This window comes from Sinocyclocheilus anshuiensis, unplaced genomic scaffold, assembly GCF_001515605.1.
Source record: "Sinocyclocheilus anshuiensis isolate Anshui unplaced genomic scaffold, SAMN03320099.WGS_v1.1 scaffold67, whole genome shotgun sequence".
NCBI classification, from domain to species: domain Eukaryota; kingdom Metazoa; phylum Chordata; class Actinopteri; order Cypriniformes; family Cyprinidae; genus Sinocyclocheilus; species Sinocyclocheilus anshuiensis.
The window spans coordinates 2,239,056-2,260,874 of record NW_015552546.1 but is presented as its reverse complement, the minus strand read 5'-3'; the positions used below and the strand labels follow the sequence as shown (position 1 = coordinate 2,260,874).

At 34.5% G+C, this 21,819-nt stretch overlaps 1 protein-coding gene across 1 annotated transcript in view; it reads left to right on the top strand.

Annotated features, from left to right (window-relative positions):
• Positions 1-2,154: 2,154 nt before the first annotated feature.
• LOC107664202 (growth hormone-releasing hormone receptor) overlaps positions 2,155-21,819 on the top strand; it is a 42,534-nt gene continuing 22,869 nt past the window's right edge. The window contains exons 1-7 of the mRNA XM_016454700.1: positions 2,155-2,648; positions 3,207-3,323; positions 16,119-16,227; positions 16,859-16,966; positions 18,529-18,620; positions 19,764-19,861; positions 20,924-21,056. Of these exons, the coding sequence (XP_016310186.1) occupies positions 3,276-3,323; positions 16,119-16,227; positions 16,859-16,966; positions 18,529-18,620; positions 19,764-19,861; positions 20,924-21,056 (588 nt within the window). The 5' untranslated portion in view covers positions 2,155-2,648; positions 3,207-3,275. The remainder of the gene's footprint in view (positions 2,649-3,206; positions 3,324-16,118; positions 16,228-16,858; positions 16,967-18,528; positions 18,621-19,763; positions 19,862-20,923; positions 21,057-21,819) is intronic.

Here is a 21,819-nt window from a genome sequence, read left to right as displayed (position 1 = left end):
CTTCAGGCCATCCAAGACATAGATGCATTTGTTTCTTCTGCAGAACAGATTTGGAGAAATTTAGCATCAATTGCTAACCAGTGGGTCTTTTACAGTGAATAGGAGCTGTCAGAATAAGAGTCCAAACAGCTGATAAAAACATCACAATAATCCATAAGACACCAGTTCATCAGTTAACTTCTTGTGAAATAAAAAGCTGCGTGTTTGAAATAAACAAATCCATCATTAAGACATTTTTAACTTTAAACTGCTTCCAGCTAAAATATGAGTCCTCTATCAATAATCTTGCTTTTTCCAGTGAAAAAAGTTGTCTTGTCTGAATCAGGAGAGAAATATGCACAGATCAAGCACCATTTGCAAGCGAAACTAGTCCAAAAGAGTTCTAATCAAATATGTGGGTGGATTTTGATGTGAGAGGACAACAAGAGATGGACTTTTTCACTGCAGGAATTTACTATGGATTATGGACTCATAATTTGTCCAGAAGCAACAGTTTGAAATTAAAACCTATTAGTGATGGATTTGTTTCTTTCAAACATGCAGCTTTTCAACTGACAAGATGTTACTTGATGGACTGGAGTCGTATGGATAACTTGTGGATTATTGTGATGTTTTTATCAGCTGTTTGGACTCTCATTCTGACGGCACCCATTCACTGCAGAGGATCCATTGATGAGCAAGTGGCATAATGCTACATTTCTCCAAATCTGTTCCGATGAAGTAGCAAACTCATCTACATCCAACTTGAGTAACCGAAGGGTGAGTACATTTTTAGCAAATTTTTAATTTTGGGTGAACTGTTCCTTTAAAAGATATCACACTACACTTCCACTACAGATGTCGAACAAAATACTATATTCTCAGAGGTTTTGGTATTTTGGCGTATTTTTTTTTTAAGAAATGCTGCATTAGTCTTTTTATAACAACATGAGAATTTCATACAAGGTACAACTATTTTTCAAAAAAAGCAATAAGCGTCTCATGTTTATATGCGTTTAAAACACGTTTTTTGTTTTTTTTTTTACTCAAAGCTGGATGCTAAGATATTGTGTCATGACAGAGTCCTGTAAAAGTATATCAGTTTTATTTTTTTATTTATCTTTTTTTTTATTTTTTTTTTTACTTTTTGTAGTCCCCACCAATTAGGTCAAATTGTCACTGGTAAGTTAGCAGTAGAACTATTGAACTACTCACTATTCTTGGGTCAGCTAAATTGCTTTATATTCACCATTTATAAATATATAAATGGCACTTTTTTTTTTATTTAGTCTACTCCATGCAGTAATTTTTGCATACAGTACATTGAATAAAATGGCACATACTTTATAGTCATTTAGCTCTTGCACAGAGTATATTGTTGCGAATATAAGGCTGTCAGTATTTTGATCTGATAAAATTGGTTTACTGATGCTCAGATACATAATATTTTTTGACACGTTCAGTTTTAATGCCTCCTTTCTGTATATGCATCAGTGAATCCTCATCCTGGTAGATCATCAAACATTAGTAACATGAACACTAAGGCTGTTAAATGCGCTGTTAAATGTGTCTCGCTTAGTTTTTTTTATGCAACAACTTAAGCAAATATGCAAGACACGCATGTTTATTCAGGTGTACGGTTCACATAATTTTCCAGGTGACAAAGCTGAACTAGACTGCTGCTCTTAAGAAGATCCGTTTATATATTTATATCTCAAGCTCCTTTTTGAACTATGTGCAATTTTAAATATTTTCCTAATAGGACTTGTCCTTTTACAAGAGTTTTAAAATGGTATTTTAAATAAATTGATACTTTTGAACAGTGTTGGGGAAAGTTACTTTTAAAAGTAATGCATTACAATATTGCGTTACTCCATAAAAAAAGTAACTAATTACGTTACTTAGTTACTTTTTATTGAAAGTAATGCATTACGTTACTTTTGCGTTACTTTTTAAATCCGGACAGGGCTTGCTTGTTTGATTTTAAAATAAAAAAGTTATATTTTTGGCAAATATAAAAGCCTTTTCACACCAAAAGTGAAATGAATAAGCCTCAGGCTGAAGGGAAAGTAAATTTACGTCCGTACAGTAGAATGCAGAAGAAGAAATTTCAACACACTTCAGCAATAAAAAATTAAAAAGTAATGCGTTACTTTACTAGTTACTTGAAAAAAGTAATCTGATTACGTAACTTGCGTTACTTGTAATATATTACCCCCAACACTGCTTTTGAAGTACTTTTTAAAAGCGGTTGTTCAGGAAATTGTAAATATTTAATGAATGTCACTGAATTTAATATCTGTGAATCTATGCAATCACAGCGCAATGTTTACAAATTTCAGAACCCTTTAAGTGTAATAAAGTTGTATTGTATAATGTTATAAGTGTATAAAGTTGCTTGTTTATAAGCAATCACTTGTCTGTATGCATGCACACGATGATAAACAGACTTTTTAAAATATTTTTATGACTAGGCCTAATTGAGGCTGTTTCATCTGTATTGGGAAGGTTATGTGATGTGTGTTGCTCACTAGATCTCTATAGATCATGTTTCTGCTAGTAACTTGGTGGTTTGCATGACATTGCTGGTCATGTTATGCCAACATGAGGGGGCGACCTTCTCCATGTAGAATAAAACCGCATTTTCTGGGAGAGTAAATGCATCTCATGTAAGTGTACATCATTTAATATTTTTAAAAAATGCTATTAATTTCTTTGTGCAAATGTTTTGAGTTACCAAAAACTATTGAGTCCACCATCTAAGTGCATTTAAAAAGTACATATACATAAAAAATTAAGGACGCCCATTTTCGCATCAGTATTTTTTAAGGTAGCCTAATAGCGACTTTTTATCACCTTTCCCCCCCCTCAGAATTCTGAGATTGCTAGGGAAAAAATGTGTGAGATTAAAAAGTAGCTTTATTTATGTATGTATTTATTTCCCCAGTGGTTAAAGCAAGCTTCCATAAAAATGCAGTGCACCTAAATATGAAATTATTTGCACTGAACTTTGAGTCTACACTTTAAGGAATTTTAATACCAAGCTCTAAATGTTTAGAACCAACCGAGTGTTTGAGGAATATCAATGCAGCAATTCAAAAACAGGTTCTTATCTGTCTGGTTTGAGGAAAGTATTAGAATTCCCTGTCTGCAGCAGAGATGCAATGGTTTGTGCAGGATTATGAATGATGTGCTCTCTCTCCTCTCTCTCTCCTCTGATTGGTCAGAGTCAGTCTATAAAGCATTTGATCCAACTACTGCTGTCAGCGCGCGCTGTGGACACGACTGGAGGAGACATGCGCTCGTGGGCTCACGGGATGCTGTGGTTGTCATCTTTTACAACTGTGAGTACGCACAACCTCATGTATTTATTCACCCATTTACATTTATAGAATGCACTTTTTACAATGCACATTTGTGTGAGAAGCATCTTCATAACTAGGACAGACTTTTAATCTGTTGTTTGTGGTCTAGCAGGCTAATTATATTATTTAACGCGTTAAGATTGAAGACTGAGCTTTGGGTTTTCTCCGTATCTCTTGTACTAACTTTGTATTGTTTTGCTAAATATTATTTTGTTCTCTGTGAGAATATGATCGCAATCAGTGTGCTCTTAATTCATCATAGTGCATGTTTGCTCACTAGATGATGTGCTGCTTCAAAAGTGGAGTAAGTGTTTTTTTTTCACACCTGTTTCTCTAAACATTGAAAAAGAGAATACCTGGGCAATCAAAAAGACTCTTTGCCTGTCAGTCATTTTACGTGCTGGAGTTTTATGTCAGCAGGTCGTCTGATTTATCTTTGGAGGGCAAGGCTTTCAGCGGATAAAAAAAAAAAAAAAAAAAATTAATTATTGTGTGAATTAAAAAGGCTATTTAGTTAAATTAGTATACAAGTGTCCTGTACTGCATAGTACTTTCTGCTGCTTACTATTGTAGTCGAAACAGTGCGACGAAAATCATTTCCAGTGCAGTATTCTTTTTAGTCTTATAGGTCTAGGGAAGTTTGACATTTCTGTCTGTATCTTGGAGTTCTTTTAAGCCATTGCGTTCAAAATGTAATTCAAACTAGTTACAAGTGTATGCTATTAAATGGCATGGCTGTTATCTTTGCAGCACAAACAGAAAATGCATAGTTTGGTTTCAAACACAAAGAGTGAAATGTTACAATTCACCCCGTCCAGGTTAGTTGTAACATACCCTGAGGTGAGATGTGACATTACGATATCCACCGGGGTGAGATGTAACAGTATGCAACAAGGATTATGAAAAAAAAAAAGGATTTTGAAAGCTTTTTATTCAACACTGACATTTCAGCACAATTTTCAACATAGTAAGAGGCACCCATTGGTTTCTGGTCTTTCTCTTCCAAGACCTAGGCATACTGAAATTCAAAGAAAACCTATAAATAAAACAAAATAATTGTTTGGAGTAAGTTCCCATATGTTTTGTTGATGTTATAACTAACCCTGAGTCTTGCTGTTACAACTATCCTAGAGTCTTGTAGCCATAAACTAGATCACCTTACAGCTAACCGCCAAAGCATTAGCAGCTTGCATGAAAAATATCTACACAGACACACAATAAATATAATTTAACTTAGATGAGTTTAACTACAAAGCAGGGACTGTCATCACAAAAATCAATTAAATATAAAAAAGTAGCTTTTTTTTTTTACTTAAAATTAGTTTTTCTCCTACAAAATCTGCTGTGTCTACCACAGGGCTCTATTTCCTCACATTTGGAATAAGGACTAAAATGAGAATGTGTGAAGTGAATTAGGTGATTAGTAACTTATTCCTTATTTGAGAAATTGGAAGTGTTACAACTGCACTGTGTTCCAACCATCCCTGATCGCTCCTACTGCACATTTGGGTAATATAGCTTATAGACCTTATGCGTTAGAGAAAGTGCGCAGCCATCTTTAGAATTTTGTCTTTGAACTTCCGTTTTTGGGGTTAGCTCTATCAGAGTTTGATGAGAGGGTCGGTATTACTATTGGAGAAAGCATAATGGCTAACTTGGATCACGTGTGCCTTAAAGGGATAGTTCACCCAAAAATGAAAATTCATTGCTGTCTATGGGAGGGTCAGAGAGCTCTCAGAATTAATCAAAAATATCTTAATTTGTGTTACGAAGATGAACGGAGGTCTTACGGGTTTAGAATGACATGAGGGTGAGTAATTAATGACAGAATTTTCATTTTTGGGTGAACTAACCTTTAATAACCAATCACATTACAGCCTTGACATCATTGAATTTCAGTCAGAGTTGTGCGACACTCAGTCGCCGTTTACGGATACCATATTAGGAATGAATGACAAGTGCCATAAGCTGAATCCCAACTGTCGCAAAAGGTTAGTAACTTCTCTTATAAAACTGCGTTTTTGTTCGTGGTAAACTCGAAAAATAGTTCAATCCAAAAGTATTGTTTAGTGTAAAACATGTTGAAGATTAGCAGATAGGCTGTCGATTCATTAAATGATAAGCCCTTTCCTCTAAAAAGCTGTTTATTCAGCGTAGTGAAGCGCCTCTGGTCTCCTTTCCCATGTCCTGCCAAAGCGGAAGCGTTCACTTTAGCCATTACGCTTTTTCGGCTAAAGGTTGCAGGCTTGCCTTCTAGTGGCTTTGGCTCTATAAGAGTAAACTGTTTAAGAGTAATTAGCTGGTGAAGTGGATTTACCTGTTGTAGAGTTAATGGAAGTTATCATGTGCATTGTAATGTTTGAAGCGGATGTCATAACAAATGGTAAGACTTTAAAATGGCCGATTCATTCATAAATTCATACAACCTTACCTTCATGCTGTGGAAATACAGACAGAACACAACAAGCGCAGCGCTGAAAAGGGGCGGAGCTACATAAATAGCGGTCGTCGATGTCACAATGATTGAGCTGACCAATCACATGAAAGAAGGCGGGGCTTTACTGTTCACAGAAATGGAAAATGAATTTCAGTGCGACGCTTCAGTTTTTAACGGTAAAAGAAAGTGAGGTAAGATGTAAGCAGTTAAACATTTAATTTTTGACATCTGTTTTGTGATACAAATGTTAAACGACCAACATCCAGTGTTGACTTTGTCAAATATTGTCATTTTGAATTAAAGTAATTCATAACTGAATGTGACGTGACTGGAATCGTTTTGCGCCATATTAGGCATATACTAATAAGAGTGAATGTGTGTATTATATTTCTAAAATAAAAATGCTATTTGCTAATAGTCCAGTTAAAATTGATTATATTACCAAAAATTCTTATCCTTGCTCTTTTACTGCCCCCATGTTCAAGACTTGTTTATAGAGTGCAAGGTTCTGGAAGTAAAAATGGCATTCATTTTCTCCATAGGGAAATTGATTTTTAACAGCAACTTCCAGGTATAAACATTTAAAGACAAATCTGTGAGCTCCAAGGTCATTAATCGATGGTATAGACATTTTTCCTGAACGTGGAAGTTATGCCTGACTCTTAACCAGAAGGATGCTTTGCATTTCCGGTCTCCAGTTTTTCTAGTCAAATTAGCGTATATTCCAAGCCGATCTAATGTTAAACCTATTAAAATGTTTTTAAAAAAGCACATGGCTCCGTAGCACCATCACTTTACAATGTCGCAATGACTGTCATTTGTCAGTGCCTCACTCCTCAAAGTTTAATGAGTGTGTAGATGACACAAAGCTGCAGATGATAGCTACATTAAAAACAGATGGGCTCTATTTGAATGGGTTCCTATGGAGACCGGAACAGAAGAGCATCCAATTGGAAGTTAGAATTCGTAATGGTGGCGCTTATCGTTTACTCAGGAAAAGGGTCTATATGATTTTTTTTTTTTTTTTTGTGAAGCCATCAGCCCACATAATTTAATCTTGGATAGTTATTTAAATTATGTTATTTGCGGTAGTTAATGGGATTGTAGTTCTTTCCCTCATTAAAGCTGTTACATACACGGTCTTGTACCTTGACCTTGTACCATGACCTTGCGTAAAGTATCACTGTTAAATGTAATAGCCAGAAAAAGTATCCTTTTTTCCCACCTGGGGCAGCTAATGATCTTCCTCTATCACCTGCATCCGTGTGTTTTAGCCACTCTAAACCCCAGCACTGATGGAAAACAGAAATTGCAACACTTCTGATGTCAAGGTTGCTCTCTGAGGTTGAGCTTAGAGAATGCCATTTGCAGTTTCTAAGAAAAGAGAAAACACTCTTTTGTGGAGTGTTAAATTCTCATTTGTCAATGTGGGTTTGAGAGCAAGTCAAAATGACTTTAGATATTTTTGGACACATGTCTAATTTAAAAGACAATCTTCTCTCAAAAAGGGTGTCAGCTCATCTCTCTGTGTTGGATATTTTGGCTTTTTCTTTGTTTCACAATGACTTTTAGTTTTTGAATTAGCCATTACGTCTCCTGCACCAGCTGGTAAATGCAGGTGTATGTGAATTTCGTCACTAGGAGAAGGCTTTGAAATGATCTCAGGCTTTCTCGCTGTGAAAAATAAGCAAGCACTCAACTTTCCTCTGGTGCATTTGGTTGTGCACTTGTGCGCCCATTTCCTTGACAACTGCACCGCAAAACCTCCATATGTAGTAAATGTGGAGGCACAAGCGCCATCTGGGAACTGAACTGGGGGACCCTTCTTGGAAACGGGGCAGTTAATGGATCTGTGTGCTGTCCTGTAGAATGGAGATCAATGTTCTCCAGGGAGGATGCACAGTATAATAGAGCTCTCTGTAAGCAAGACAGGTGGTTTGATATGGTGCAGGTGTTTTTTTCTGAGTGCCTGTACAAATATGCGTTTTCTTTTTAATTTTCTTTGAATGCTGAAGTACATTAACATTTCAGCCCTTTGGAATTCATCAATGGAATCAGTGGTTCGGTTGGTGTGACATTTTCAGATTTTTTGCTGCATTCATAATACAAAGTTTTATCCAAGATGCATTTCTAAATATAACCAGGGGTGTTTCTAGTCTTTCATCAGTAACAAAAAGTGTGCCCATATTTTGATATTCTTTTTGGATTTAAATGTATATATATGTTTTTTATCTGCAGTACAGAGTCATTATTGCTGCACACGCAATAAAGATCTGCTTTGTCATTGACAAATGATAGAAGTTTTGTTTTCTACAGTGGAAAGTAGGTAGATATCCTTGCTGTTTAAATTTTTTTTTTTTTAAAGAAATTAATACTTTTATTCTGTAGGCTTATTATAGTTAACTAAAATTAAAACTGAAAGCAAAGCTAAAACCATTAAAAAATGTTGCTTGACATAAAATAAACATTAACAAGATAAATAAACAAACAAATAAAACAAGATTTATACAAAATAAACAAATAAAATATAACAGAATAAACAAATAAAACAAGATTTAAAAAATAAACTTATTTCAGCATCAACCTTTCTTATTTTAATTTAGTTTAAATATATAGTTCAGTCATGAAACTCTAGATGGCGCAGGCGACGGGTTGTTAACGTAACCGATGATATTCAGATAGTTAAACTACTTGGCACAGCTGATTGGTTCATGCTGCATATGCAGCCACTGAGCTTACTGCCTTGCATTTATATGGCTGGCTAGCATTCACTAGAGATTCCTGCAGCGCGCTTTCAGAGTTTCTCTGAACCCCTCCACCTTCCCCAGCTCCACCTGTATAGATCTGCTATGGGTTATTTTATATGCTATTTGTGCAGCAGCAGTATGTTTTAAATACTCACTCATGGCACCGTATCGCCATATGCATTGGCAGTAGCAAGTTCCTGTACTTGCTTGCAGCAGCAGCAATAATCTACAAATACAGCAATGACCAACAGCAGCAGCAATTCCGCCAAGACCAAATACATTAACACTGTCATATCCATCACCATGCTAAAATGTTCCGAGAGTTGTCATGATTGAACTTGATTTACTAAAATAACTAAAAAACTAAAACTAAAACTGACAAAAAAATAAAAACTATATTAGAATATATTAGAATGATTTCTGAAGGATCATGTGACACTGAAGACTGGAGTAATGATGCTGAAAATTCAGCTTTGATCACAGAAGTGAATTACATTTTAAAATATATTGAAATAGAATACAGTTAGTCTGAATTGTAATAATATTTCACAATATTACTGTATTTTTGATAAAAGAAATGGAGCCTTGGTGAGAAGAAGAGACTTCTTTAAGTGTATATAATTAGGTGAAAACATTGTGCTATTATGGCTGAATACTGAGAAGGGATCAAAACCATAAAGTAAAAGCCCATAATAGTATTTAATTGTTTTGATGAAATGCATTCTTTAATAGCAGGAAGAGAGAAATTAAATCACAGACAGAAGAGCATGTTGGGTAAAATATCCACAGGGTGCAGCTCTGAAATCCACGGAATTCAAATGTGAGTGATGTCATAGTAACAGCATGAATGCATTAATGGGCTCTCTTTTTATTTCATGTCCAGAGAGTCAAAAGCATTAGTGACAAAAGCACAGGCTCTCTTCTATCCTTTTTACACTAATCAAACCGATTGTGGCTCTGAACACGGCGGAGCGTCCGGGTCAAGTTTAGCAACCGCCAGTATTAGATGTAAATGAGCGTGGAACATGGGGGTAGGCGTAAATATTTCTTTTGTGTAATGAAGAGGGCATGAGACTTTATGAATGAAGAGGGACCTTAAATATGCTGCTTACTAACTTACAAATCAACTCTGACTAATATATTACAGATACTTTACAGACCCAGAGTCAGTACTGATTCAATCACTGCTTACACTGTCAGTTATTATGAGCAACACCTCAGGCAGAGGTTTGATTACTTTCATGATCATGCATATATCCGGTCAATGGATTCCATTAGTTTAAACAGCATGATACTACACAAATGCCTCTTAAAAAGAAATGTCACAGTCATATTTCACTTGAAAAATAAGAACGTGTATTTTGCATACAGATTATGAAGCCTGTTTTTAGGAAGATTGTGCATTATGACTTTATTTACATGATAATTAAGCACATTTTCCTTCCAAATTCTCAATACTTTAATAAAAAAAAAAAGGAGAGAACTAATGCATTGTGATAATCATAATACAACATTAGAAATCAGCCTGTCTGGACACAGGAAACATGAGCTGAACAAATTGTACAACAAACCAAAAACATAACACAATAATATTTATATTATTGGATAATTAATGCAAATATTATCCCAAATGAAAATGATGTCACAATGCACAAAATATATGTGCTGAAAAATATATATTCAAATTGAATATGTTATACTATTCAATAAATAATATACACATTTTATTTATTAACAATGTCACAATGCACAAAAATAGGTTTCATGTTCCTAACCTAAAATGTAATTTACCGTTTTTCCTTTTGATATTGGGGTGTATACGTATACACTTTTATATATACACTTTTTAAAAATAAAAATAAGTAAATTAAAATCTAAAAAAATCGAAGTGCTCAAAATCTCACAGAATCTAGGTGCTGAAAAAATAGGCTTCTTGTTCTTAACGTAAAATGTGATTTATTGTTTTTCCTTTTGATTTTGGGGTGAAATATGACCCAGACAGCATTCATGAGCTTCACCCAAACAGTAACCTAATTCTGCTGTTTCCCCACAGATAACATAACCTTGAAGAAACAACTTGAAGTAACACTCATATAAAAACACTCAGGGGAGGCTTGTCTCACAAACTCAATTCAAGTCCAGAGCGTTTTGGGATGTTTCTAGTCTTGCTTTCTAAAAATAGTATAAAGCGTATAATGGTTCCAGAGCGCTGTCTGGATTACTGCTATCAGAGCAGAGTTTGGGCAGCTTAGTGAAACTAAAGAGGTGATGTTAGGGGGTAGTGAGTTGAGCTTGACCTGCTTTCATAAGCACTAACAGTACATTGTGTTTCTGCTTCATTTTCACCTTTCCTTTCTACTAGCAGAGAATGCAGGAAAATATCTGGTGAGGTTACACACCTGACCTGAGAAGTTTGTTACACACACGCACTGACTCATGCAGCAAAACAGTGAGTGTTTCTACGTTTCATCAGTTTTTCAACTAGTGTTTCTTCAAGACGTAGTGTAATAGAACGATTCAGCTGTCTAGGATACACTGCCAGTTCAGAAACATGCTGCTGCTGATGATGATAATGGCATGGATGTGTGGCATATTTTCATTTGGGTTTTGGATAACGGATGCCAAGAGAATGCGACAGCAGTGTTCTTCTTCAGAAATCCTCACAGGCGAAAACCACCATATAAAGGCACATTTTTGTAGGCCAAAACCAGGAGACGAGCATTTAAGCACTTCTGGTTGTATCGTCCTGAAGTCAGCGTTTTTTTAAATGGGTTTTTGGTTAAATGTCTGATTTAAGTTATCTGGTTAACACAAGCTCAAGATGTTTTCATGTTTTATTCCATGACATAAAATACATCAGTACACCCCCTTGTGATTTTTTTTATGCTTTTACTTGTCTTGAAAAATACGGTTGCTATTGCTATTTTGTAGAGTTTGCCTACAAAAATAGACAATATTGTCCCTAGGTTGGATTTATCCACCTTATTTTGTAATGCGGAAGTAAGCTGTTTTCTGTGAATGTGCGAGACTTGCAGTTCATTATTCGCAGTAGGGAAATAACGAGAAGAAGAACAAAGTGCAGTAGACGGCAAAACTGTTTGCACTACAAACCACTGTGTTCATAATTAAGATAATACATTAAAAAAAGGTAAGACACACCAGTTAGCAATATCAAGCAGCAAAACGAGATGTTTTGTTCAGCTAAACATAGCTGGAAGCGAATGACGCCGGAAGCCAGTCCCATAAATTTTCAAATAGTCGCGCCCACTCTTACGGGAAAAATAAGGTGGATAATGCTGTGTTAATAGTTTTATGTTGCAAGAATTTCACATTCAATCTTCAGCTTTATGTAGAAACAACATAAGGACAGTATGTTTTTAATATTTGTTTAATGGCATCTTTTTTTATGACTGAATGCAAGTATCACTGATACCAATTTTATTGATATCTCCATGAAATTAGAATTTTTTCCCCTCTTATATTTAACCCTTGACTATAGCCATTCAACAGTATAATTGAGAGCTATCAATTTTAACATTTATTAGACTTATAAAAATAAAATAACTTCTCATTTAAGTGAACTTAAAACAATCTTCACACAAACCCATTATAATAAATGTCATATTTACCTGTGCCCTTCAGCAAGTAGGAAATCTACAGCAATTGAATAAAGTTATCAAACACTAAATTCTAAAATGAAATATAGATGAATCCTTAAAGCTACAAAAGATATTGATTTCCTCTTTTTTCTTTTGTTCTTTGATTAACAGACACCACTGCAGCTGTATATTACGTTATTTGGCTGCTATTACTCTAAGAGCTGCTGCAACTGAACATGACGCGGATCTGACACGCATGCTTTTCATTTCATTCGCGCTTTAATATGAAATGATACAGGCTACAGCGCGTGATGGCATATTTGTGCGTGCAATTGAAAAGCACGCGCTATGAGCATAGTAACGGCTGACAGGAAGATTAGTTTTTACTGACATATGTCACCTTTTCTGTTTCCGCGATCGTTTGACTAGCACCTGGCACTGAGGTGAAGTTGAAGTGCGCGTCTGAAAAGTCCCCCTTTTGATGTGGTGAAAAGATGTTCTGCATTTAAATAAACGCAATTATTTTCAAGAAAAAAGAGACAGAAGCAGCAGCTGCGAGTGGGGTGGCCAACCTCCGCCCCTGCGTTAATTGCGTTAAATATTTTTAACGCCGTTAAACTGGAAAAATTAATCACCTGCGTTAACGCACTAAATTTAGACAGCATTGTTTTATACTGATAATTCGGTATGCATGCTACTATGATGAGACAAATAACTGTTAACTAGATGATGCAGGATTTTCGCCAGTGCTATTGTTTAGCTTTTTGAAGTGGTAGCTAATACGGGTTGGCTGGGCTCCTCAGAGGAGAAATGTCCAGAGCTCGGAGATTGAGTTTCATTTAATCTCACTCCGGTTTGAATCGTTTTGAAGGGCTCTCCATAGTTTTTCATCATGTGAGATGAATGGAAGAATTAGATTTATTAGGCCGCTGTAGTTCTTAGGGCAGCCTTGTAAAGAATGTTCTAGGATGGGGGTTTTTGATCGTAAGTGCTGGTGCTTTGGTTCAAAGCGGGATAGAATGAACTCCTGGTGGAAAGACACTCTTTCGACGGCTCTCCAAAGCTGTCATCTCTGGAAGACCTCTCAAGGAGACTCTTCCTTCGGTTGCTTCATTTTTATAATCATTTCCATCAGCTCGCAATTTCTCTGCCTCTCTTGTTCTCTCTCAATCTTTTTATGTACGTATACTTCCAGTCAAGATAAAGATTTTAAAAAATGTTTTTGAAAGAAATCTCTTATGCTCACCAATTTTTTAAATCCAAAATACAGTAAAAACAGTTAAATTGTGAAATATTATTAAAATTCTAATTAACTGTTTTCTATGTGAATATATTGTAAAATGTCATTTATTCCTGGGATGCAAAACTGAATTTTCAGCATCATTACTCACATGATCGTTCAGAAATCATTCTAATATGCTGATGTGCTGCTTAAGAAACATTTCTGATTATTATCAATGATGAAAACAGTTGTGCTGCTTAATATTTTTGTGGAAACCATAATTTCAGATTTTTGAACAGCATTTATTTGAAATATAATTTTTTATAACATCAAATTGTCTTTATTGTGACTTCTAAACAATTGTATGTCTCCTTCTGAATAACAATATTAATTTCTAATTAAATTCTGTATGTATTTTTGTCATTTTTATTATTTTTTTTTGTTTATTTTTTATATTACTATAGGGTTCATGTATTTTTATTGCACTTTAAGTTTTCATTTCAGTTTTCAATTAAATTTTTATTTATTTCACTTAGTAATTTTGGTGCTTCAGCTTAAACATATTTCAGTTAGTTGCCAAGGCACCAAGGCGACTTTTTTAAATTTTTTATTTAGTTTAAGTCTAAAATATTTATTCTCTCTCTCTCGCTCTCTCTCTCTCTCTCTCTCTCTCTCTCTCTCTACTGCTGGTTCGTCTGGTCAGAGGAGAACTGGCCCCCCGACTGAGCCTGGTTTCTCCCAAGGTTTTTTCTCCATTCTGTCACCGATGGAGTTTTGGTTCCTTGCCGCTGTCGCCTCTGGCTTGCTTAGTTGGGGACACTTAATTTCCAGCGATACCGTTGACTTGATTGCAAAGATACTATTTAAACTGAGCTGGATGTTGACATCACTGAATTCAATGATGAACTGTCTTTAACTGAAAAATTAGTGTTTACTATTGTCATTTTGCATTATTGACACACTATTTTCCTAATTAATGCTGTTCAGTTGCTTTGACACAATCTGTATTGTTAAAAGCGCTATATAAATAAAGGTGACTTGACTTGACTTGATAGGAACACACACACCATCTGCTTTCTCTGTAGACTTGTTTACGGTCTTGAACGGCTCAGGGTTTTTGAAGACATCTTTTAATGAACAACACCCAGCCGCTGACCTGTATTTTTCATTCAATGAAAGCTCCCCCTGTAGCAGAGGGACGTGACCGCTTTGGAGATGATTTACCTCTAAAGACAGACTATAAGCACGTACAACCAGCCTTATCAAGCGTCCTGTGAAGAGCATAGTGTTGAACTCTTACCTTGTCTTGTGTAAAATAATATTTGTTGAACTTTTCAGAATGTTATTGGCAAAAACTTACATAAAAGTAAATGTTATATGGGAGTAATTCTCAGGAAATGGTGCCATTTGTGTGCTGTGTGTGTGCGTCATTGACTTACTATTGATGTGAATACACTGCTGTTTAAGTTTGGGGTCGGTTTTTGAAAGATTTAATAAAGAATTTTGAAAGAATTCATACTTTTATTTAACAAGAATTCATGAAATTGATCAAAAGCGACAGCAAAGACATTCATAATATTACAAAAGATTTTTGTTTCAAATAAATGCTGTTCTTTTGAACTTTCTATTCATCAAAGAATCCTGAAAAAAATATATATCATGGTTTCCACAAAAATATGTAGCAACAACTATGATATGTAGCAAATCAGCATATTAGAATGATTTCTAAAGGATCATGTTACACTGAAGACTGGAGTAATGATGCTAAAAATTAAGTTTGATCACATGAAAAAATTACATTTTAAAATGTATTATAATAGAAAACACTTATTTTAAATTGCAATAATATTTCACAATATTGAGGTGTTTTTTAATCAAATAAATGTAGCTTTGGTGGCCATAAGACTTCTTTCAAAAAATGGTTATGTATAAATATGGATATAAAAGGATTACATGTGAATTTTGAGTAAATATTGTGTGAAATCAGATCTCATTGGGGGTTTAATAGTTTATGAAAGGGCCATTGAAAACGTATATTTGTTAAATAGAGATCTCCCTGTGCTGCTTCTGTAATATCTGGACCTGTTACTTTGAGCCTGAGGTGCTGCAATACTGGTTTCTTGAACCTTTTTGAACAATAATACAAATACTACAAATTTCCTGAGAACAACCCATGAGTCTTTGATTGTAATTGCTTTCAAAAGCTGCTAGAGCTCATAATAAGGTTTTAACTCTTAAACTGCATAGATTCACACTGAAGTGTTCACACAGAGACAATCACTCTGAATCAGCGCTGTGATCACATGTTCATAGTTAATGCATGCATATATGCATATGTTTGTGCATACCGTATGTTGAAATGGTTTTTGACGAGGGCTACTTCATTAACAGCTACAATAAAAGAAACTGATTTGAAATGAAACATAGTGTATTTTTTTAAATTGCATATCTGATTTCTTTTCAATAACCTCAATATGGCACAACAGCTATCCATTGAAAAGAAGAAATTTCACCTTTGTGCTAATGCAATCAGAAGTAATGTTTTTCTGTGCTGTTATTACCATTACAATTTCAATCTATTTTACCTTGCACCTAAGCACACGCTCTCTCTGCATCTAGAAAAAATGTGTCAGGATTGCGTCCGCAGTTGATTGTAAATTGTTTTTTTTTAGAGCATGAGTGTCTGAAGAGGGATCTTTAAGTGTTGTTTTATAAGGTAGACCTACATTTTTATACATCACTCACTCTTTTAATATTCTCTCTCTGCAGGTGTTGTCTAGTTTACATCCTGAGTGTGAGTATATCTTTCAGCTGGCAAGAGATGAACAGCGGTGTCTCAGAGAGATCACAGATCTTGGAAACCTCAGCAGCTCTTCAGGTAGAAATAAACAGACGCTCCTGATGAGATGTTGAAGGGGTTTTTACCCACAGCATGTGAGATGCATGCTAAACAGCACTGAGTTTCAATTGAGAGCTAATGGAGACTTTTGTTGCTTCTCAGATTTTTCTCCTCAGAAACTGTGTTTGAGATGCTATATTTCTGCAATCAAAAGCCAGAGGTCTCAATATGCACATTTCTCAGTTTTATCCAAGGCTAAATTACATGATCGTTCAAAAGGTTGGAGTCATTAAGATTTTTAAATGTTTTTGAAAAGAAGTCTTCTTTTCATTTAACACTGCCATAAGCTGTCAGTGGTGACATTCAGAGACAGAGTTGAGTACGAGATCACACTCATTGTAATGCAGTGCCTTGCGTTTGCGTTCTCCAGTGGATCCCAGAAGTGAAGTCGTGTTTGGCAGCAGCTTTGCAGGAGATTCACATGCACAGATGTACTTGTGGTGATCCAACATGGCAAACTGGAGATTGATAGAGCAAACTCTAGCTGTTATGTGCCACAGAAAGCCTTTCGGATACATTGTTTTCTTGATGTTTGGTGCTTGAGTGCATGGGTAAAAACATTCTCTTTGTGTGTGTGTGTGTGTGTGTGTGTGTGTGTGTGTGAGAGAAGGTTGTCTGCCAGTATGGGATGCTGTAGTGTGTTGGCCCAGAGCTGCAGCGGGTGAGACAGTCCACTTGCTCTGTCCTGCTGTTTTCTCTCTCTTCAAAAACAACACAGGTGCGACACACATACACACCATCCACATCAAACTTGTGCATGATTCAAAACTGAAGTTAAAAATGACAGTTCAGTACCTGAATGTGAATTAGGTAAAGGTGGCAAACTGGATGCATAATTGCATAATATATATTTGTGTGTGTGTATCATATTTTATATGTATTTAATTAAGAATGAAATTAAAACTTTGGGCTGTATTAGTTACAATCCAAATGCAAATAAATGTATGTACCAGTATTATTTGATTAATTTTTGTATTTTTTAAAATTAAATATCCATCCATGCATGTTATTATTATATTAATAACCAACATTTCAGATAACAATTCATATAACAATATTTTTTAAATAAAAATATTGAATTATTAATTAAAATATTGTATTATATGACTAACCAATTAAATTTGATTAAATGTTTTAATGTGATTTATCCATGTACATTATTTTATAGCATTAAATTAAAACATTGAATTATTATAATAACCGACATTTGAGATGTAACAATTCATATAGCAATATTATTTTATAAATTAAAATTATAAATAAAATTATCCATGCATGTTTTGAATTATTAAATTAATTGTTAATTTAATTATATCATAAAATTAAAATATAAGATTTTTTTTAATAAGCAACATTTGAGATGGTAACTATATTTAATAATACTTAATTAACTAACTTTAATGGAATAGTTGAAAACTATTAAAAAGAATGTTGTGGGCATTTTGTGGTGCTTTTTGGCAAAATTACAACATTTTCGATTGGCAGTGTTAATTGTTTTGACATCACTAATAGCACTTAATGAAATACACATAATAGAAACATAATTGGGCAAATTATGTGCTTATTTTTGTTTTGCTAGATCTCAAAATGTCTGGAACAGAATGTCATGGAGACTTATTGGTTGACTCTTTGGATTCGAGAAATCGAAATGTTTCTGTCTAATGAATTGAAAGAGAGTTTGCTCAACCCTGCTCCATACATGCATTTCCACATTAACAGCTTCTGCGAGCAAACCAATTGGTTTCAGTCTGTGAGCTTTAACAATAGACACATCTACCTTGAGCATATAAATGGAATCCTCAAATGGTAAAATGCACAGCCTCAATTTCAAGGCTTTGTAAGTTTGAGCCAAAGAAGGCAGGCTTTCATATTTGCCAGTGTAATAACATCTCAGAGTCTCCACAGATCTGCCAGTATAACAAACTAAACCCGGTCTGAGCCCGGCCAAACACTGCATTCAAATCTGAAAGCTCTCAAATGAAATTGTGCTGCTGCAGTTTCGTCTGATGGCGACTAAAGCAGCACTCCATCATTGTATCTCTGTCTCGTGTAGAAAAGGATACAGACCTCATTTCACATTCAGCTTTAGCACAAGCTAACTTTATGCATTGCATCTCATTCTCTAGAGAAAAAGTAAGTGCAAATCGCATGAAATGCCAACTTGTGTTTATTCATTTATTTTGAAGAACATTTTTTTTTTTTTTTGCCTTTTTTGAAAAGCTTGCAGAGATTGTCTTGAATTCTTGTCATTGACCTTTGACCCTTAATTCATTGCTCTAGGTATAGTGAGTCGTAACTGCACGGCTGGCGGCTGGTCACATCCGTTCCCTCCTTACCATGAGGCCTGCATTGTTGAGGATGAAATCCCCGAGGTCAGACATATTCTGAAATTCATACTTGCATATATTTGATAATCATTTCCTATTTATCCATACGTTTTTGCTTAAATCCCCTGCTTCTCAGGTTGTTCTTCCGAGTAAAAAACACCGTAATCTCACATGAGCCTCCTCTAGTTTCAGAAGAGATCTCAACGACGTTTCAAACTGTGCTTAGATTTGTAAAGACAGTCAATAATCTCAAAATGAACTCAAACATTTCACATCAAATTACTCCAAGACCAATAGCTCTATAGTCGTACTGTGTATGTCAACAATTGTCTTTTTTTGTTGACAATTTTAGACATCTGAGACAATTGAATCTTAAATTAAACATAATTGAGATCTTTAGCCATATGCATACAGTATATCATAATTCTCACTGGGAAATGTACTTATAAATGGCTTATAGTTTTAAAAGTGCTTTGAAAGTTTTTCATTTTATGATGAAATAAATTGTGTTAATGTACAGTATAAATAAATTAATACATTAAGAAGTAATTAAATTTACAAAATAATTTTATTGACTAGATTTAAATCAAGTAACATTTCTTAAATTATTTTTAATATTTTATTATATTTAATATTTATATGTATGTAATATTTCTTTCTTTCTTTCTTTACTAAAGATTAAAAATTATATCAAATGTTAATACATATATTTGAATTCTTATTTTTCAGAATAAACAGGCTTTAGGCTTTCACAATCATGTCTGTCTCCATTATTGTAGTCGGCTTATAGTTCAAAAAGTTTTCAATTTTATTATGAAATAAATAAATACATTTAGTTAATTTACAAATAAATGAATGCATTCATTATAAAGTAATTGAAATGACTAAAATATTTAAAAGACTCAATTTAAATTGATAGATTTTTTTTTTTTAAACAAAAAAAACCCCAAATATATAATATTTTAGTATGCTTATTTTGAGGCTTTAGGCTTTCACAGTTATGTCTGTCTGTCATAACTGGTAATTAAATGAAATCAAATTATTTTTCATTCATTCGTCATTTCATCAAGTGTTGGATTTATTGGCTGACTGATGTGCAGATTGATTGATTTACCTCTTTATGTTTATTGTATTTAAACAGACTCTGAACTGAACAATGTAATTGATTTCTGCACGTTTATCCCTCAGGAGTCATATTTTGCCACTGTGAAACTGATCTACACTGTTGGTTACGGAGCGTCACTGCTGTCGCTCTCTGTTGCCGTGGTAATACTACTGCTATTCAGGTACTGTGCTTTACAATGCTTTCTTACCATAGATGCAAACTCCTTGATCAAAATAGGTCACCTTTGAGAGTTGCTTAGATCCAATGAGAAAGTGCTTTATTGGGGGTGGGGGGTACTTGTGATCTTACACGGATAAATAAAGAACTGGGGCTGGTGTTCTGACAAATAATGCTACCTATCAGATTATGCTACCAACACTGTATTTATCCTACTGTAAGGGTAGGGTTGGGGTAGGTGTACATGTTAATAAAGCCTCACACCTTATTAATATCATGCTGGAAGCAAAATCTGATAGGTAGCACTTTTCGCTGTCGAATTATGCTACCATCTGTTTTAATGGGAGGTAGCAAAATCTGACAGGGTAGCACAAATCGTCAGAATACCGGTTGCAGACTGGTCATAACTTTTTATATTCAGTAATACAAAGGTAGACTGGTCTTATTCGTATTGGAAAAGACTCATAACCACTTGGCAACTGCTAGTAAGTTTTGTATAGTATTTTCTTTACTCTTTACTAAACTATCTTGGTCTAATCAGCCCATATTGTCTTAAATAGCCTGCATAACACTTCATCTTTTATAACATGGGATTTTGACCAAATATATTCAATCTTGATTTTTGTAAAATGTTGCAACAATTTTGTGTTATTTTTTGTGTGTGAAAAATTACAGTTTTGGACATATAAGGTAATAAAAAATATTTTAAAAAATACCTTAAAGTAACTACAATTGAGCATGTAAAACAAATATCGTTTAAAAAAATTCCATGTGGAGCATGTCCCCGGTTCTCGCCATTTTTCCCCCTTACCTGTTTGCATCTCTGCTTACTGATGGACTATAAAAAACCAACCCCCAAATCCAACACGCATCACTGATATATGTTATTATAAATAATTGCTTTAATGTAGTTAGATTCATGTGAGTACCCTTTAGCATGTCTAGCTACCTTTTTACACAAACTTGTCATCTTTACCTCTTTAAATAAGCTTGTAGCTTGGAAACTATTTTTAAAGTAGTTACTGCAACACTGGACAAAGGCTCAACTGTTGTTTGTATTCTATAGGCGATTACACTGCGCTCGAAACTACATCCACATGCAGCTGTTTTTCACCTTTATCCTGAAATCGGTGGCTGTGTTTGTCAAAGATGCTACGCTGTTCTCCGGTGACGACACAGATCACTGCACACTCTCCACAGTGAGTACATCAACGACCCTCTGATCTAACAGCCTTTAAATGTGGTTTCCTGTGAGAAGAACAAAACACACGCTGCTTGTGACCTCAATGACTCAACGGATCTGTGACAGTATTTTTTTTTTATATTCTTAACTGTATTTATATTTGACATTCCTCCTGACTCCATTCATCATCTTAGATGATTTTTGTCAGTAGTCACAATGCATTCTGGGATTGGCTTCTTCAGGAATAATAAATGCGATGCTGTGCATCTAAACCAGGCACATTGTGACAACAACAAAATCACAGCCAATCAATGTTTAAGGACAGAAAAAACAAAAAAACTGAATTTAAATTATTAACTGAATTTAAATCTCTTTCAAAGGCGTTCAAAAAATGTGGGGTCTTTAAGGTTTTTTAATATTTTTTAAAGAAGTAAATAGAAAAAAAAAACTAAATTACCAAGGATGTATTTATTTGATTAAAAATATAGTAAAAACATTAATATTGAGTAGCTTTCTGAATATATTTTGTAATGTAATTTATTACTGTGATGTAAAGCTGAATTTTCAGCATCATTACTCCAGACTTCAGCGTCACATGATCTTTCAGAAATCATTCTAATATGCTGATTTGCTGCTCAAGAAACATTTCTGATTATTGTTAATGTTGAAAAAAGTTGTGATGATTCACATTTCTCAGTATTCTTTAACGACTACTAAGTTTAAAAGAACAGCTTCATTTAAAACAGAAATCTTTTGTAAGATTATAAATTATATATATA